The sequence below is a fragment of the Eptatretus burgeri genome, chromosome 2 (genome assembly GCF_056783735.1).
Source record: "Eptatretus burgeri isolate ZD-2024b chromosome 2, Ebu_testis_v1, whole genome shotgun sequence".
NCBI classification, from domain to species: Eukaryota; Metazoa; Chordata; class Myxini; order Myxiniformes; family Myxinidae; genus Eptatretus; species Eptatretus burgeri.
The window spans coordinates 88,646,054-88,659,909 of NC_140962.1; the positions used below are offsets into that span (position 1 = coordinate 88,646,054).

At 43.2% G+C, this 13,856-nt stretch overlaps 1 protein-coding gene across 5 annotated transcripts in view; it reads right to left on the reverse strand.

The window, feature by feature from the left end:
• The window catches only part of LOC147032524 (contactin-3-like), a 217,909-nt gene that overhangs the window by 130,202 nt on the left and 73,851 nt on the right, over positions 1 to 13,856 (reverse strand). For 4 of the 5 annotated variants that reach the window (XM_085870233.1, XM_085870237.1, XM_085870235.1 and 1 more), the window contains one exon: positions 8,724 to 8,848. In XM_085870233.1, the coding sequence (XP_085726359.1) occupies positions 8,724 to 8,778 (55 nt within the window). In that variant the 5' untranslated portion in view covers positions 8,779 to 8,848. Of the gene's footprint in view, positions 1 to 8,723; positions 8,853 to 13,856 lie in introns of those variants that run through there. The other variant, XM_085870238.1, reaches the window with a different exon arrangement.

Below are 13,856 nucleotides of genomic sequence, written 5' to 3' on the forward strand. Positions count from 1 at the left end.
ATGTGGCCCTAAATGGAGTTCTTTCATCCCCTCTTCCTCTCCAGGCTGGAGTTCCTCAAGGCAGCTTTCTGGGCCCTGTTCTTTTTCTGGTTTTCATCAATGATCTCTTCGACTCTCTGGAAAATCCTCTTTATCTCTTTGCTGATGACTCCACCCTCTGCCGTACCATCTGTCATCCCTCAGACCAGCAAGCAGCAGCTTCTTCACTCACTGCAGATCTGGGTAAAATCACAAACTGGTCCAACACCTGGAACATGTCTTTCAATCCGGAAAAATCTCACACTCACTATGTCTCTCCAAAAGGACCGTTTGGAACCACCCTCCCCCCCTCCTCCATCCACTTTCCCAACAATCCTGTGGAAGAAGTCCTTTCTTTCAAGCTTCTGGGTCTCACTATCTGCCATTATCTTTCCTGGGAAAGCCACATTTCCCACCTGGCCTCCAAAGCCAGTCACCGACTGGGAATCCTCTAACGTGCAAAGTCCTTCCTGACCATGTACAAAGCTTTTGCCCACAGCCTGATGGAGTAGTGCTCTCCCCTCTGGGCTGGTACCCCAGCCTCCCACTTTTCTCGACTTCACGCTGAGGAAACCAAGGCCTTTCGGATCAATGGCATCTTCCGCGATGAGGCTGAGTCTTTGGGCCTCTCACTCTCACTGCAGGCAGGTCGGTGGTCTTTCTGTCTTCTACCATTTCCTCTCCGGTCTCACCCCCCCCAGACCCCCTTGCTGTGTCTGCGATTTGTCCCCACCATATTTTCGCAGGGCACTCAAAGTCCGCCAACAACCCCCTTCTGGTAAAACTACCAAAATCACGAATCACTGCTCACCTTCACTCTTTCATTCCTCTTTTTTCCCACCTTTGGAATAAACTCCCTCATTGTTCCATCCCATTCTTCCCTCCAGGCCTTCAAAACAGCTGTTCACCACCACCTCTTATCGTCCAAATCCACCCCCCATCCAAATCTTCGATCTTTTCTACCCCCGTTAATCCACGCCAAACCCACCTCCTTCAAATTCCCTGCTTTCCTGAAAGTCCCTGTAATGTCCATCTTGTATATCCTGTGTTCCCCGCCCCATCCCTCTCCCTTCCACAGATCTCCTAATGTCTCTGTTCCCCACTGTTTTGTCCTTCCCACTCCCACCCCTTTTGTCTCATGCCCCCTTTGCTGTGCGTTGTGTGTTAGCTCTCATACGAGCCTCGACAAGGTATACAAAAAAAATACAACATTGCGATCATTTAAAAAAAAAAGTACTTCCGTCCATTAATCTGGAGTGATCCACATAAAATTACTCTTTTGCAAACAAATCCTTCGCAGAATCACATCTAATTCGGATGTGCACTGTACATGAATAATCCATCAACTGTACATGACTCATAAAAATTCTGTAAGTTGTTTCACTTGCATCTCCAGTGGGCAATAAATATTCAGTGTAGCAATGCCAAAGGTGAGTATCCACCCATTTATTGTGCCTCTTTCAAAATGAGTTAGTCCATGTGCAGGCACAGGCAAATAATTATTGGTGCCTGTTAGAACCTGCTGATGACTATTGAATTGTCAGTGCTGTCCAACCCTTATGTTGTTATTGAAAGCCATCTGTTTGTTTCTGATCTGGTGCAATTTTTGTCCACACAATACTAGTTAACTATTTGATAATGGCCACTTTTGGAAAAACAAACAAACAAAAAATTATCGCCTCGCTTTTTCAGTATTTTCGTCCTCAAGAGAATATCATGACGGTGAGATTAAAGGGATTGTTTTCTGCCATTTGTGTGCTTTGTCCAGCGGAAGCCCTTCACTGGAACTCATCAGCAAGGCTAATGGCCGGGCTTGGCTTGTCGTGATGAATCGTAAGCCGGTAGGTCTCTTGAGGGTCAGGGTTAACCCACGAAAGTCAGCAGATGTCTCATAAATTCAAGCAAGGGTCTCGACATTACCCAAATTGTCCGACATCTACTGACGTGGTCCCACCTGCTTCCCAGTCCAAAAACACGTTGCCCTGCGAACAACCCAATTTTAATCGAGGCAAAAAAAAAAACCATGTTATTTGCCGACTACTTTTTGTAACCTCTTCACCGACTGGATTGCTCCCATGTGGTTTACAAGGAATATAACTGGTAAAATCTCCCGTCACTCTTTTGAATGCTATTGCATGACTGCAGACATCAATAGATTTACTTATCTCTGCAATGCCGGAAGAATAGCGATATGCTCATGCTCTGCCATTTTCAAGAAGTCTGTAGATTTCCTGCACTTTATCAATACAATGATTATGATGCGCTGAACCCTGACCCACCGTGTGATGCGATGTCGCTGCTCATAAATTATCTCTCACAAACGTCTATTTCACCTCCAACCAAGGACTTTACATTAACCATTTGTGTCCTGTGACTCGGTCACAGGGAAGCAAATTCTACTGGCTTCCATTAGGATTTAAAAAACGCTTATTGATAAACTTGGAAATCCAATTTGTGGTTTTTACATAGCAATCTATCAAAACAGCTGTTCATGCAGGAATACCCGTGGCTATGTGACCCAAATCTGACGTACAAGTATCTTTGTGGTTTTTCCATCGGTGATGTGGCAAACAATTAAGATGACGATTGATGGGTAGCAGAGCTTGGGGTTGAACTCCTACAGGTCTGAACATGCATGTGTTATTTGTCACCGAATATAAATGATCAGCCTGCAGAGAAGTCTGGTAATTACATCAAGTCGAGCCCTTTCCCCTTCGCAACTCCCAACAGACTCAGAATTGTGATTCTGCATCAATTAACAATACGATCCGTGAAAAAAAAAAGGGAAAGGCACAGTATTTGGCATTATTTTTCTTGTCCTTCATCACTTTCTTCATATTATTTTCACTTTCATTATGCATATATGACACTATTTCTGGCAAGTACATTAAATATAACTTATTTGTTCATTTTTGAAAGCAAAAAGTAAATTTCAATCACTGTACCTATCTTTTCCTATTCCATCAATGAAAAGATAGTAACTAAAGTCTGTGGGCTTCATCCCCGCTGGTTAAGGAAGCAACATTTCCACAGCTTAAACTGATTGACAATAGAAAATAACCAGAGCAACAAAGTATTAGTCATTGTAAATTGCTTCATGAAACATTGTGGATTTGGCATTCGCAAAATTTCGACTACTCGATATCATCAGTCATTCACTGTCAACTTCAGGTCAGAAACCATTCCTCCAGGAAAGTATCCTGGGCAATCTTCCTTCACTAAATCAAAACTGCAATATCATGAGTTTCTTGCAAGGAACTTCAACACAGGAGGATGCCATGAGGCCCATCAACCCTGTACACTGGTTGCCAACCTATGGTTGTACGTCTGTCTCTATCCATTGAAAATGGAGAGCGTCAAGCCAGTGAGCAGCACGTACCATTTCACAGGCTTTGGTATGACTCCGCCATAGTTCGAACCACCGACCTCCCAGACTCAGAGCAGATCCTGTAACATTTACACCACCCCATCTAGTAATGGCAATTGGTAAGAGGAATTTATTGGATCTGCTGATCATTTTTGCAAGACATAATTGGAGTAACTTGGCTATGGAGTGTAGAATTATTTTCCCTACACATAGCCAGAGGAGTTTATGCTTTTATTCATTGTAAGTATGCCTCTTCCTGTTGTCTCTCCAGATTTGCTTTTGTAGAGCACAGACAAGATGGTGTGCGGCAGACACGACCTATCAAGATCCACGGGGTAATAGCCAGTGTGATGCAAGCTTCCTGGTCAAAATCTTAAAAGGGTATCATGCTACTGTATATAAATACTGTACATATTGTTACGGTTGTGGAAATTTGCATTACACCATAAAGGGTACTCAGGTGAGATATATCGATAAGTTCATGTGTAGTTAGCCCAAACCCGTTGTATAGAGGGAATATATGTGATCAATTCAGGCTGCGACGCTTCAGTGAGCCATTTTTCTTTGTCGATTGTTAATTTGGTGCAAGAACAACGAACATCGCCACAACCAACATCTCACGATCACGCCATTCACTACACGACGCCACCTTCCACAACTATGCTACCACATCTTCGCCACTCGCCATTCAACGAGCACCGTGCGGGCGCGTGCAAGAACAAAAACCAACAACGCCTGTGGGGTTTTCCCGCCTAATTTCCCCACTTGATGCTTCCGCCTGAATCCCCACCACGCTTGGTGTCAAGGGGAGGGGTGCGGCAGCTCGCTCCCGATTGGTGGATGCACGGCGTGAGGCAGTCGGAGTGGGGGCACGCCCCCCTTCGAAGATTTCTGGAAACGCCTCGAAGGGAGGTGGAGACAGAAATGGGGCGGGGCAAAAGGGCGGAGCCGGCCCCTACAAAAGGGTGGGCGTGAAGAGTCGTCGTTGGTTGGTTGTTCCCTTGTCCCGGTTGGTGAGAGGAGGCTCTTGGTTCGTTCAAGCGATTGACAAAAAGGCGTGGGCGTGAAGGTCGACGAGAACGTCATTCCCTTTCCTGTTCCCTTGTCCCTGAAGGGGAATTGTGGAGAGTTGTGGTGATCGTCCCTGGTCGGAGGTTCTGTTCGTTCTTCCGAGCTGTCGAGCGGACCACATGAGCGACGCGCGGCACGAGCTCGCGGACCACGCCGGAGGGACTCGGAGTTACGGTCGCCAAGGACTCGACGCGCTCAGGGAAGTCGCGACTTCCATTTCTTTTGGGTTTTGTGTAAATGTGTTTGTGTGGCGCCAGTCTTGAAAAGTAGAACTGTTTAAGTGTTGTAATAATTATATTCGGTTGGTGGAGCCTGGTGTGTTGGCGCAGTGGTTAGGGCAGCGGCTTGGGATACAAAAGGTCCTGAGTTCAAGCCCCGTTGAGCCACTGAATTAATACACCAGGGGGTTGACTCAGCCTGTCATCCTTCCGAGGTCGGCAAAATGAGTACCAGTATACTGGGCCGGTGTATACCCCGGTTAAAAATAGGTGTACCATATCCCTGTGTGTCGTAAGAGGCGACCAGGGTTGCGTCAGGAAGGGCATCCGGCATAAAACATGTGCCAAATCACTATGCGGATCATATGGATGATCCGCTGTGGCAACCCCTAACGGGAGTAGCCGAAAGAAGAAGAAGAAGAAGAAGAAGAATTATATTCGGTTGTAGCTCTGCATTGTGTCCTTGCTTTTATATGTGCATCACTGTATGGCTGTGAATATGTGCTTGTCTGTTTGTGTGTAATAAAGTGTGCTTGTCCAATTGTTCCCCGTCTCGCTGCGTCCTTTCCTTGGTTGAATCTCCATCTTGCATCATGTAAGGGATTAATAGTGGGTTTTAAAACAACCGGTAATTAATCGGCACCGTCAAGGCCGATGATAACTCCGCTCGGTTATCCCTGTAATACGGAACGAACCGCTTAAGCGGTTCGTGTCCGGAGTCGGCCTGTGGCGTGGTCCCATCCCTCGGCAGATTACCCGCACGGGTACTTAGGTATATCTACATTCGGCGATTCACCCTATTTCGCGCGGGTGGACTGCGGACTGGGTGGTGGTGGGGTTAAACCCCCACCCGTGACTGGTTTCTGGCGGTAGTCCCAGGAGGGTCACGACTGAATTGTCCGTCCGGTTGGCGACGCGGTCGCGATTCGAGTTACGCGGCCGATCGCACGCCGGCGGGCGCGAATTCGCAACAATATAAACAGTATATAAACTGTATATAAATCAGAATTTCTCAGAGATGAAAGCACAGTAAATTCAAGCCTTGTGACTGATGTAAAAGCGAACCAAGCCTTTAAGTTGAATTAAAAAAAAAAATCGGAAATCGGTTTATGTTGGACTCGAAACAAGCCCTTTGTTCATTTCGACTGTAACATTAAAAGCATTTATTCACCTTAGATATTACTCACTAAAACTCAAAATTATAAATTTTGAACACGTACAGCAGTTTGCTGAATGTGTTTTTTTTACTTTGCTATGATTGCTTGAATGAGTTTGATTAATTGTGCAGACATCAATGGATGCACCGACTCCAGAGCCTCTGTACAGACTAAAAGCTTTGTCCTTGGTGCTGCCTGCAGCATAAAGCAAGCAGTACAAGTTTTAGAATTCACTGCTGACTCACAATAATTGAGACATCCTCTGGATAGGGAAACCCTCTTTGAAATCCTTCTCTTTGTGGTCTTAACGTGTTGACTTAACCTCGGCTGTTCTGACTGATGTTAACAGGCCAGGTCTATAAATTGATATAATATTGCTCAAACAATGCGGGTGCCAAATTGGACTGTAAACATTTCAATGTTCCACACACTGTTATATATCCTTGCAATAAACAGCAATTGGTCAAGATTGGCTTTCATTGTGTCATAGCTGGTAGGGAAATGAAAAACAATTTAACTCAAAATGAGCATGAAATTACCTGAAAATTGTAGCATGTCACATGAAGCGAACTAAATAACATAGGAAATGTATGGCTGAGTAGAGGGGTGTGAGAAATAATATGGTCCAATGCATTCTCTCAAACGCCGCTTGGATCAATTGGCAGAGCAAGGGAGCAACTCAATTTATTGAGGTCAAGGGTGAGGGATGGGAGCCAGAGGATTCAGCATTATGTGAGGGTCTCCACAGACAAAGCCACTGAGCATGTGGTACAAGCTAAGAAGTATTCTCGAATATGACAAAGAAGAATGAAAGTTATCGATGGACTTTATTATTATTTGAGCATTATTGAATAATATTTGTTTTCTCCATTTTATCACCAGGCAGTTATTAATGAAGAGGGGGTTTTTTCATATTACAACTGAAAACCACAAACAAGACACTTGCAAATATGCCAATAGAGAATCTGCCATTGATTATGGGAAATGATAAGTAAAACGCCTTAATACGATCCATAGATTACTTTGCAATTACCGGTATGACTGAAAGGGAAACAGAATTCAAATTTCCAAAACTAATAATTATTGTCGATGGTAATAATGTAATTGTTTTTTTGTTTTTTTTTAACTTTACATCCTTGAATCGAGAATACACCATGAAGCAGGAAGCGAATTCAGTGAATTCCCCGGTGATTTCTCTGGATGGAGCCATGTTTAGTTCACGATTTGTGGAAAGGCACGTCTGGTGTTCCACGTACATTTCAAATATACTAAAGTTTCATGTACACAATTTGTTGTGGGACTCATTTTTAAGGGGTACTAGTAATGCTTGTAGGGGTGGGTTGAGGTCTTATTTTGTGCCCTTGACCAGACTCTGGGTATACTGAGTACGTATGGAAAATTTGGTCGAGATCGGCCAAGCCGTTTCGGATTCTCTTTGAAATCCTTTTACAAACATACATATATACAATATCAACATAAGTTGCATCACCGAAACAAGATCGGATTATTTAGAATTTAGTAAACCATCATGAAGATTGATGTTTAAAGCTGGAGCAAAAATTAGCTGGGGAGTACACCACATCAATGTTGGGGGCCAAATGGCCCATCTCCTTCTTTGAGGTCAATTTCTTCTCAGTCTCGTTTTGTCAAGCAGCCTCATGTCGTTTTTTCCACATGAATTTCAGATGTACACGTACACATATAGGGGGATTTCCTTGCAAGGGGGAGAGCGCAGGTATTTTTTGTTGTGCCTATGTGTCCCAAGCCTGAGTTCCCCCCAACGCGTATGCAAAATTTGGTGATTTGCCCAGCCGTTTTCCCCGTTATTTTCAGACCTACACACACAGACCGTACATGCAAAGAATTTCCTTGCAGGAGATGGGGGATTTTGGGGATTTTTACCTCTGCCGCTGAAGGTGAAGGAGGTTATGTTTTTACCCCTCTCTGCCTGTCTGTTTGTTTGTTTATTTGTTTGTTTGTGCACAGGATATCTCAAAACGTTCTGGACATACCTGGATAAAATTTGGTGGGCAGGTTGGGTGTCTGGCAAGGACGAACTGTTTAGATTTTGGTGAAGATCCAGATCTGGATCCGATGACTAGAATTTTTCAACTGATTCTTCACTATTGAGAGATCGGGCTAAACAAATACATAGCACGATATCTCAAAAAGTTGTGGACAGATTTGGATAAAACTTAGTGGACAGGTTTGGTGTGTAACCAAGACGATTTGATTCGATTTTGGTGAAGATCCGAATCCAGATCTGGATACGATAATTATTTTATTTTATAAAGTGATTCTTCACCATTGAGAGATGGGGCCAAACATACATATATATATGTATATATATATATATATATATATATATATATATATATATATATATATATATATATATATATATATATATATATATATATATACATACAGTATACACCCACAAGAAATTGCTTAGTTTTAGTAAGATTACTAAGAATTACTAAGAAATGCATCAGGTCATCTGTGATATAGTTATGGTAGATGGAGATTCGAAAGGGCAAAATCAGATAAATTGAGCATTAAATGTTGCTTCAAAACTGTCACAGCGAGTTTAGCCATTATCTATCAGATCAAATAGTTGAATTTTTATTATGGGATTTTTACTCATTGAAAATAGTTTTGAGGTATACAAAGCGACCATTCAAACCTTGTGGGACTGAGTGTGGGTGAAAAATAGGAAGACGTTTGTGGTGAAGAAACCACTTTGGCAGCACCAATGGAGCCAGAGGCTAATGCGCTGAACTGAGGAGAGCCAATGCCTAGGCTGGATTGAAGTGAGGTTCTCTGTAATCACAGCACTCAACTTCCATTAGAGCGGAAAGGAAATTTTCAAAGTGATTTCCACAGGCTCACCGGCTAAGCAGTTCAACAGACAGCAAAGAAGGAGAAGTTGCCACAGCAACATCATAGCGAGGTAGTTCTAGAAGCAGTAGACATGTAGTCGGTAGAGGCAGAGGTAATGGAGGCTTCGTTTGAGACTGCACCACGATAACAGAAATAAATTTCATTAGTTTTATGAACAAAAATAATATAATGCATTACAAGGGCAATTTAAATGACAGTTCAGGTTTCATTTTTTCCTCCTAAAAATAGGAAGAAATAATTACATTTATTGCAAAAAAATTAGCAACACAAATATAACACATTGCCATTCAAAGTCATGGCATAATTTTTCATATGCAGTGCAGTATATAATTATATATATATATATATATACATATATATATATATATATATATATATATATATATATATATATATATATATATATATATACATACATACATATACAGTGCCTATAGAAAGTTTACACCCCCTTTCAAAAATTTTCACCTGATTTTGCCTTATAGCCTGGAATGAAATTGCATGAAATGAGACTTTTTCAACTTTTTATTTACACATCATAAACCACAACGTCCAAGTGAAAAACAAATTCTATAAATTTCAGAAAATTAATCAAAAATACAAAACTGGAATATCTTCGTTGGATCAGTGTCCATCCCCCTGAGTTAATACTTGGTGGAAGCACCTTCGACAGCAATTACAGCTGTGAGTCTGTTGGAATCGGTCGCTACCAACTTTGCACACCTTGATTGGGCAATGTTTGCCCATTCTTCTGAACAAAACTGTTCAAGCCCAGTTAAGTTGCATGGGGACAGTTGATGGACAGCAATCTTCAAGTCATGCCACTGATTTTCAATTGGATTTAGGTCGGGGTTCTGATTGGGCCACTCAAGGACATTTATATTTTTGTTCCTCAGCCACTCCAGTGTAGCTTTGGCTGTGTTCTTCGCGTCATTGTCATGCTGAAAGGTGAAATTACATCCCAGTTTCAGATTCATGGCTGACTCGAGCCAGGTTTTCATCAAGGATTCTCCTGTACTTTGTACTGTCCATTGTCCCTTCTATCCTGACAAGCTTGACAGTCTCTGCTAATGAAAAGCAGCCCCATAACATGATACTGCCACCACCATGCTTGATAGTAGGGATGGTGTTGACTGAATGATGTGCAGTATTTTGGCTTGCATCAGACATAACGCATTGAATTTAGACCAGAAAGTTCAATTCTTGTCTTGTCTAGACATAAATATGAGCTTTTAGATGAGTCTTTCTCAGTAATGACTACTTTTTTGCCACCTGTCCATGGAGTCCAGCTTTGTGTGGGGAACAGGATATTATTGATTGATGAACACTCACCCCCATCTCGGACATTAAGCCTTGCAGATCTTTCAAAGTCATTATTGGATTTACAGTGACATCCCAAACCATCTTCCCACTTGCTCGGCTACTGAGTTTGGATGGGCGACCTGATCTGGGTAGAGTCTCGGTGGTATGATACGTCTTCACTTCTTATTGATGGATTTAACCATACTCAAAAGGGTAATGAGTGATGATGACATCTTCTTTTAACCCTTTCCTAAATGGTGCTTCTCCACTACTTTACATCTGACTTCTTTGGAAAGCTCATTGTTCTTCATATGTTTACCTTGATGCTTGACCAAGTGAGTTCCACCTTGAAACTCCTTAGATAAGTGGGGGAGCTAAATTTTGAAGTGAAACCACTGATTGCATGCAGGTGAAACCTATTATAATTATTTTGTAACCTTTCAAACAAACAATTTGCTCCTGAATTTATTTAGGGTTAATTAGGAAAAGACATTGAATATTTATGTGCCTGGTGTTGTCTCAATGGTTAGGGTGGTTGCCTTGGGATCCTCTGATCCTGAGCTCAAACCCCACTTGGCTGTTGAATTAATACCAGGTGGTGTTAACTCTGCCTGTCATCTTTCCACAATCGGAAAAATGAGTGCCAGCATGCTGGTATACTGTGTCGGAGTGGTGACCCGTCCAGGATTGTGTCCGATAGCCAAGGAGTCTGCTTCGGCAGCACCGATGCTCTGCACAGGGTATGGCCCCGATGGATGGATTGAATACTAAGGCAACAGAGAATCAATTGATTTTCTCTGTCAATCGAACTTATTTACATTTTATCTGCATTTTTTTTAAGCTTGATCACTTTGGAGTTGGTTGTATGGACTTTATATATGAAGTATGATTTGAAAACATCATGAAACAAGTAAAAAATACATAAAATGTCACAAGGGAACAACAATGATAACCTTGTAACGTAGCATACTGCATATTAATTAATACTAATGAAACGGAACACCAAGAAGAAACTCAAATAAGTAAAGAGCAAAGATGGAGACATCAGGAGGAACCTGGATAGGGGATTCGTGTTTTGCCATAATAATTCTAATTCTAATACTAATAATAGTATCACTAATATAATAATAGTATAATAGTACGAATAAATATAATACTAATAATACTGAACACAGACGAGAGTTTCGGCAGGGGCTGCTTGCAGCCTATGTTGATCTCTGTAAAGCGTTTGATTCAGTGAATCGGGATGTCCTCTGGAGGATTCTTGGTCTTCGTGGGGTGCCACCAAAACTGATCGATCTGATGTCTGAACTCTACTCTGGTACTGAGAGTGCTGTGAGATGTGGTGGTACCATCTCTGACTTATTTCCAGTTGTGACGAGTTTGAAAGGGGTGTGTACTGGCCCCCACACTTTTCAGCACTTGTTTGGACTGGATTCTGGGGAGGATGTTGGTGAGATTAAACTGTGGTGCATCACTTGGGAATGTCAAGACCTCTGACCTTGATTTCGAAGATGATACAGTCATTTTTGTGGAGAATCGAGATATCCTTTTGGGAGCCCTCGAGGTGTTGAATGAGGAGTCGGAGCCACTGGGATTACGGGTTTCCTGGGTCAAAACGAAGATCCAGGCTTTCAATGACATCTTGGATGCTGCTATCCTGTCTGTACCTGTTTGTGGCGAGAATGTTGAGGTCACGGAGAGACTCACTTACCTTGGCAGTGATATTCATGTCTCTGCTGGCTGTGAGCCAGAGGTCAACAGATGTCTGGGTCAGGCCTGGGGAGTCATGGATTCAGTGGATCAAGGTGTGTGGTGCTGCCGGTGTAACAGGATAAGTCGCCCCCTGGACAACTTCCCCCCCCAGGGGGGTACTTGTCCGTGGATAAGTCTCCCCCCTCCCTGGATAACTTGCCCCCCCCATGGCCCAAAATAGATTTATTTTTGTTGTTCGTCTCTTGATTCTTTGGGAAGATGGAAGTTACCTTAGAGTGGCATGTAATAGTCATGGTGTGAGTCATGGGGAAGTTGTCCGGGGGGGGGGGGGTAGTTAAACTGTTACACCGGTACCTGTGCAGGAGGACGAATGTCCGAGTCTTCAGGTCCTTGGTGCTTCCAGTCTTGCTCTATGGATGTGAGACTTGGACTCTGACCAGGGATCTGAGACAGAGACTTAACTCCTTTGGTACCAGGTCTCTTTGGAGAATCCTTGGCTCACACTGGTTGGATGCCATGTCCAATGAGCGGTTGCTGAGAAAGACTCAAATGAGCTTTGTTACCTGCATAGTCTATGAGTGTCAGCTGTGGCTCTATGGACATGTGCTTCGTTTTCCTGATGCTGATCCTGCTCACCAGATTCTCTCAGTGAGGGAGCCTCATGAGTGGAGGAGGCCAATGGGCCAACCACTTGCCTCGTGGTTGCATCAGATTGATCAGCATCTGAAGGATATGGGGATGGGTCAGGCATCTACCTGGAGGATGGCCAGACAGAGGCCCCTGGAGTACTGGCAGTAAGTGGACGCAGTGACCCGCTGCTCCGGCGCATGCTCCCATACCTGACCTGACCTTACTTCTTTCAGCCATATTGATGGATTTGTTCCTCAGGGGCTGGGGTGGGAGGAGGTAGGGGAAGGGGTGGGGTAGGATGACTGAACTGACATTGCCTGGCAACACCATTCCTTATTAACTGTTTTGTTGCAGTACTTGCTTGAGTGCTTAAGCCACTTGGCGAGTACCCTACAGTAGATATCGGTCTTAGGCACATCCGGTCAGTTTGCTCAAAGCACGAAGTGGTATGTAGACAGCACACATGGACGTGCTATAAATGTTAGCTTTGGATTTTTACAGGGGCTCTTCATGGATGTTTCTGTATGTGTGCCTGCATGCTTGATTACGTGTGTGCAGTGCGCGGGATTCGTGGATGTGTGGACCGAACTTACACCCAGGCCTATGTTGCATGTCTGCATCATGAGTGGCGCTGTGGTGGAGGTTTTAACTTTTATCATCAGCAGCATCCTCCTTTGTCCTTGGTCCTCGTGACTGTTTCTAGAGCAATTGGTTATTTTATACGTGTCTGTTGTACTTTAGAAAGGTTATATGGTTTACCTTTATGAGTTTTAAAGCAAAATACATTTGATAACACCAAATTTCTGAGTTGTTTGCCATATAAACATGTTTTCTAAATTAAAGAGCCAATTTTTTTTTCCACCTGTCACACGAGAGTTGGCAGCTGTTTATAAGCTGATTGACAGAAAAATGTTTACGCACATTTCCTTGAAACATCTGTAATGCAACATTGTTTTTAAAAATGTGTTTATTGAAATGCCCCAAAACAAGGGTGAAAGCTACTCAAGGTTTTTTGGTTGTACACAGTATGTGCTGTCGTCAGTGATCACACTGACTCCAAACAGCTGATTACCGAAAAATTGCCGATATATCATTATCATTCTCTCACTCTCACTCTCACTCTGACTCTGACTCTCTCAGTCTGACTCTCTCAGTCTGACTCTCTCAGTCTGACTCTCTCAGTCTGACTCTCTCTCTCCGACTCTCTCTCTCTTTAGACGTATCAGGATGGTGGTTATCTCCGGACTTGTCTGGATGGTAGTTATGTCCGGACAGACCCTCCCCTCAAGCTGCCTTCCCTCTCTCTCTCCCTACTCTGCCTTCCCTTCCCCTCACCTCACCTCACACTTCCTTTCCATCCCCTCATGCTGCCTCCCTCAGAGCCTCAAGGCCATGATGTGTATGTTCGTGTCAGTAACAGTCCAAAGAACCAATCACCAATGGTCTGAATAAACAAATTGTTTTATTTTGTGT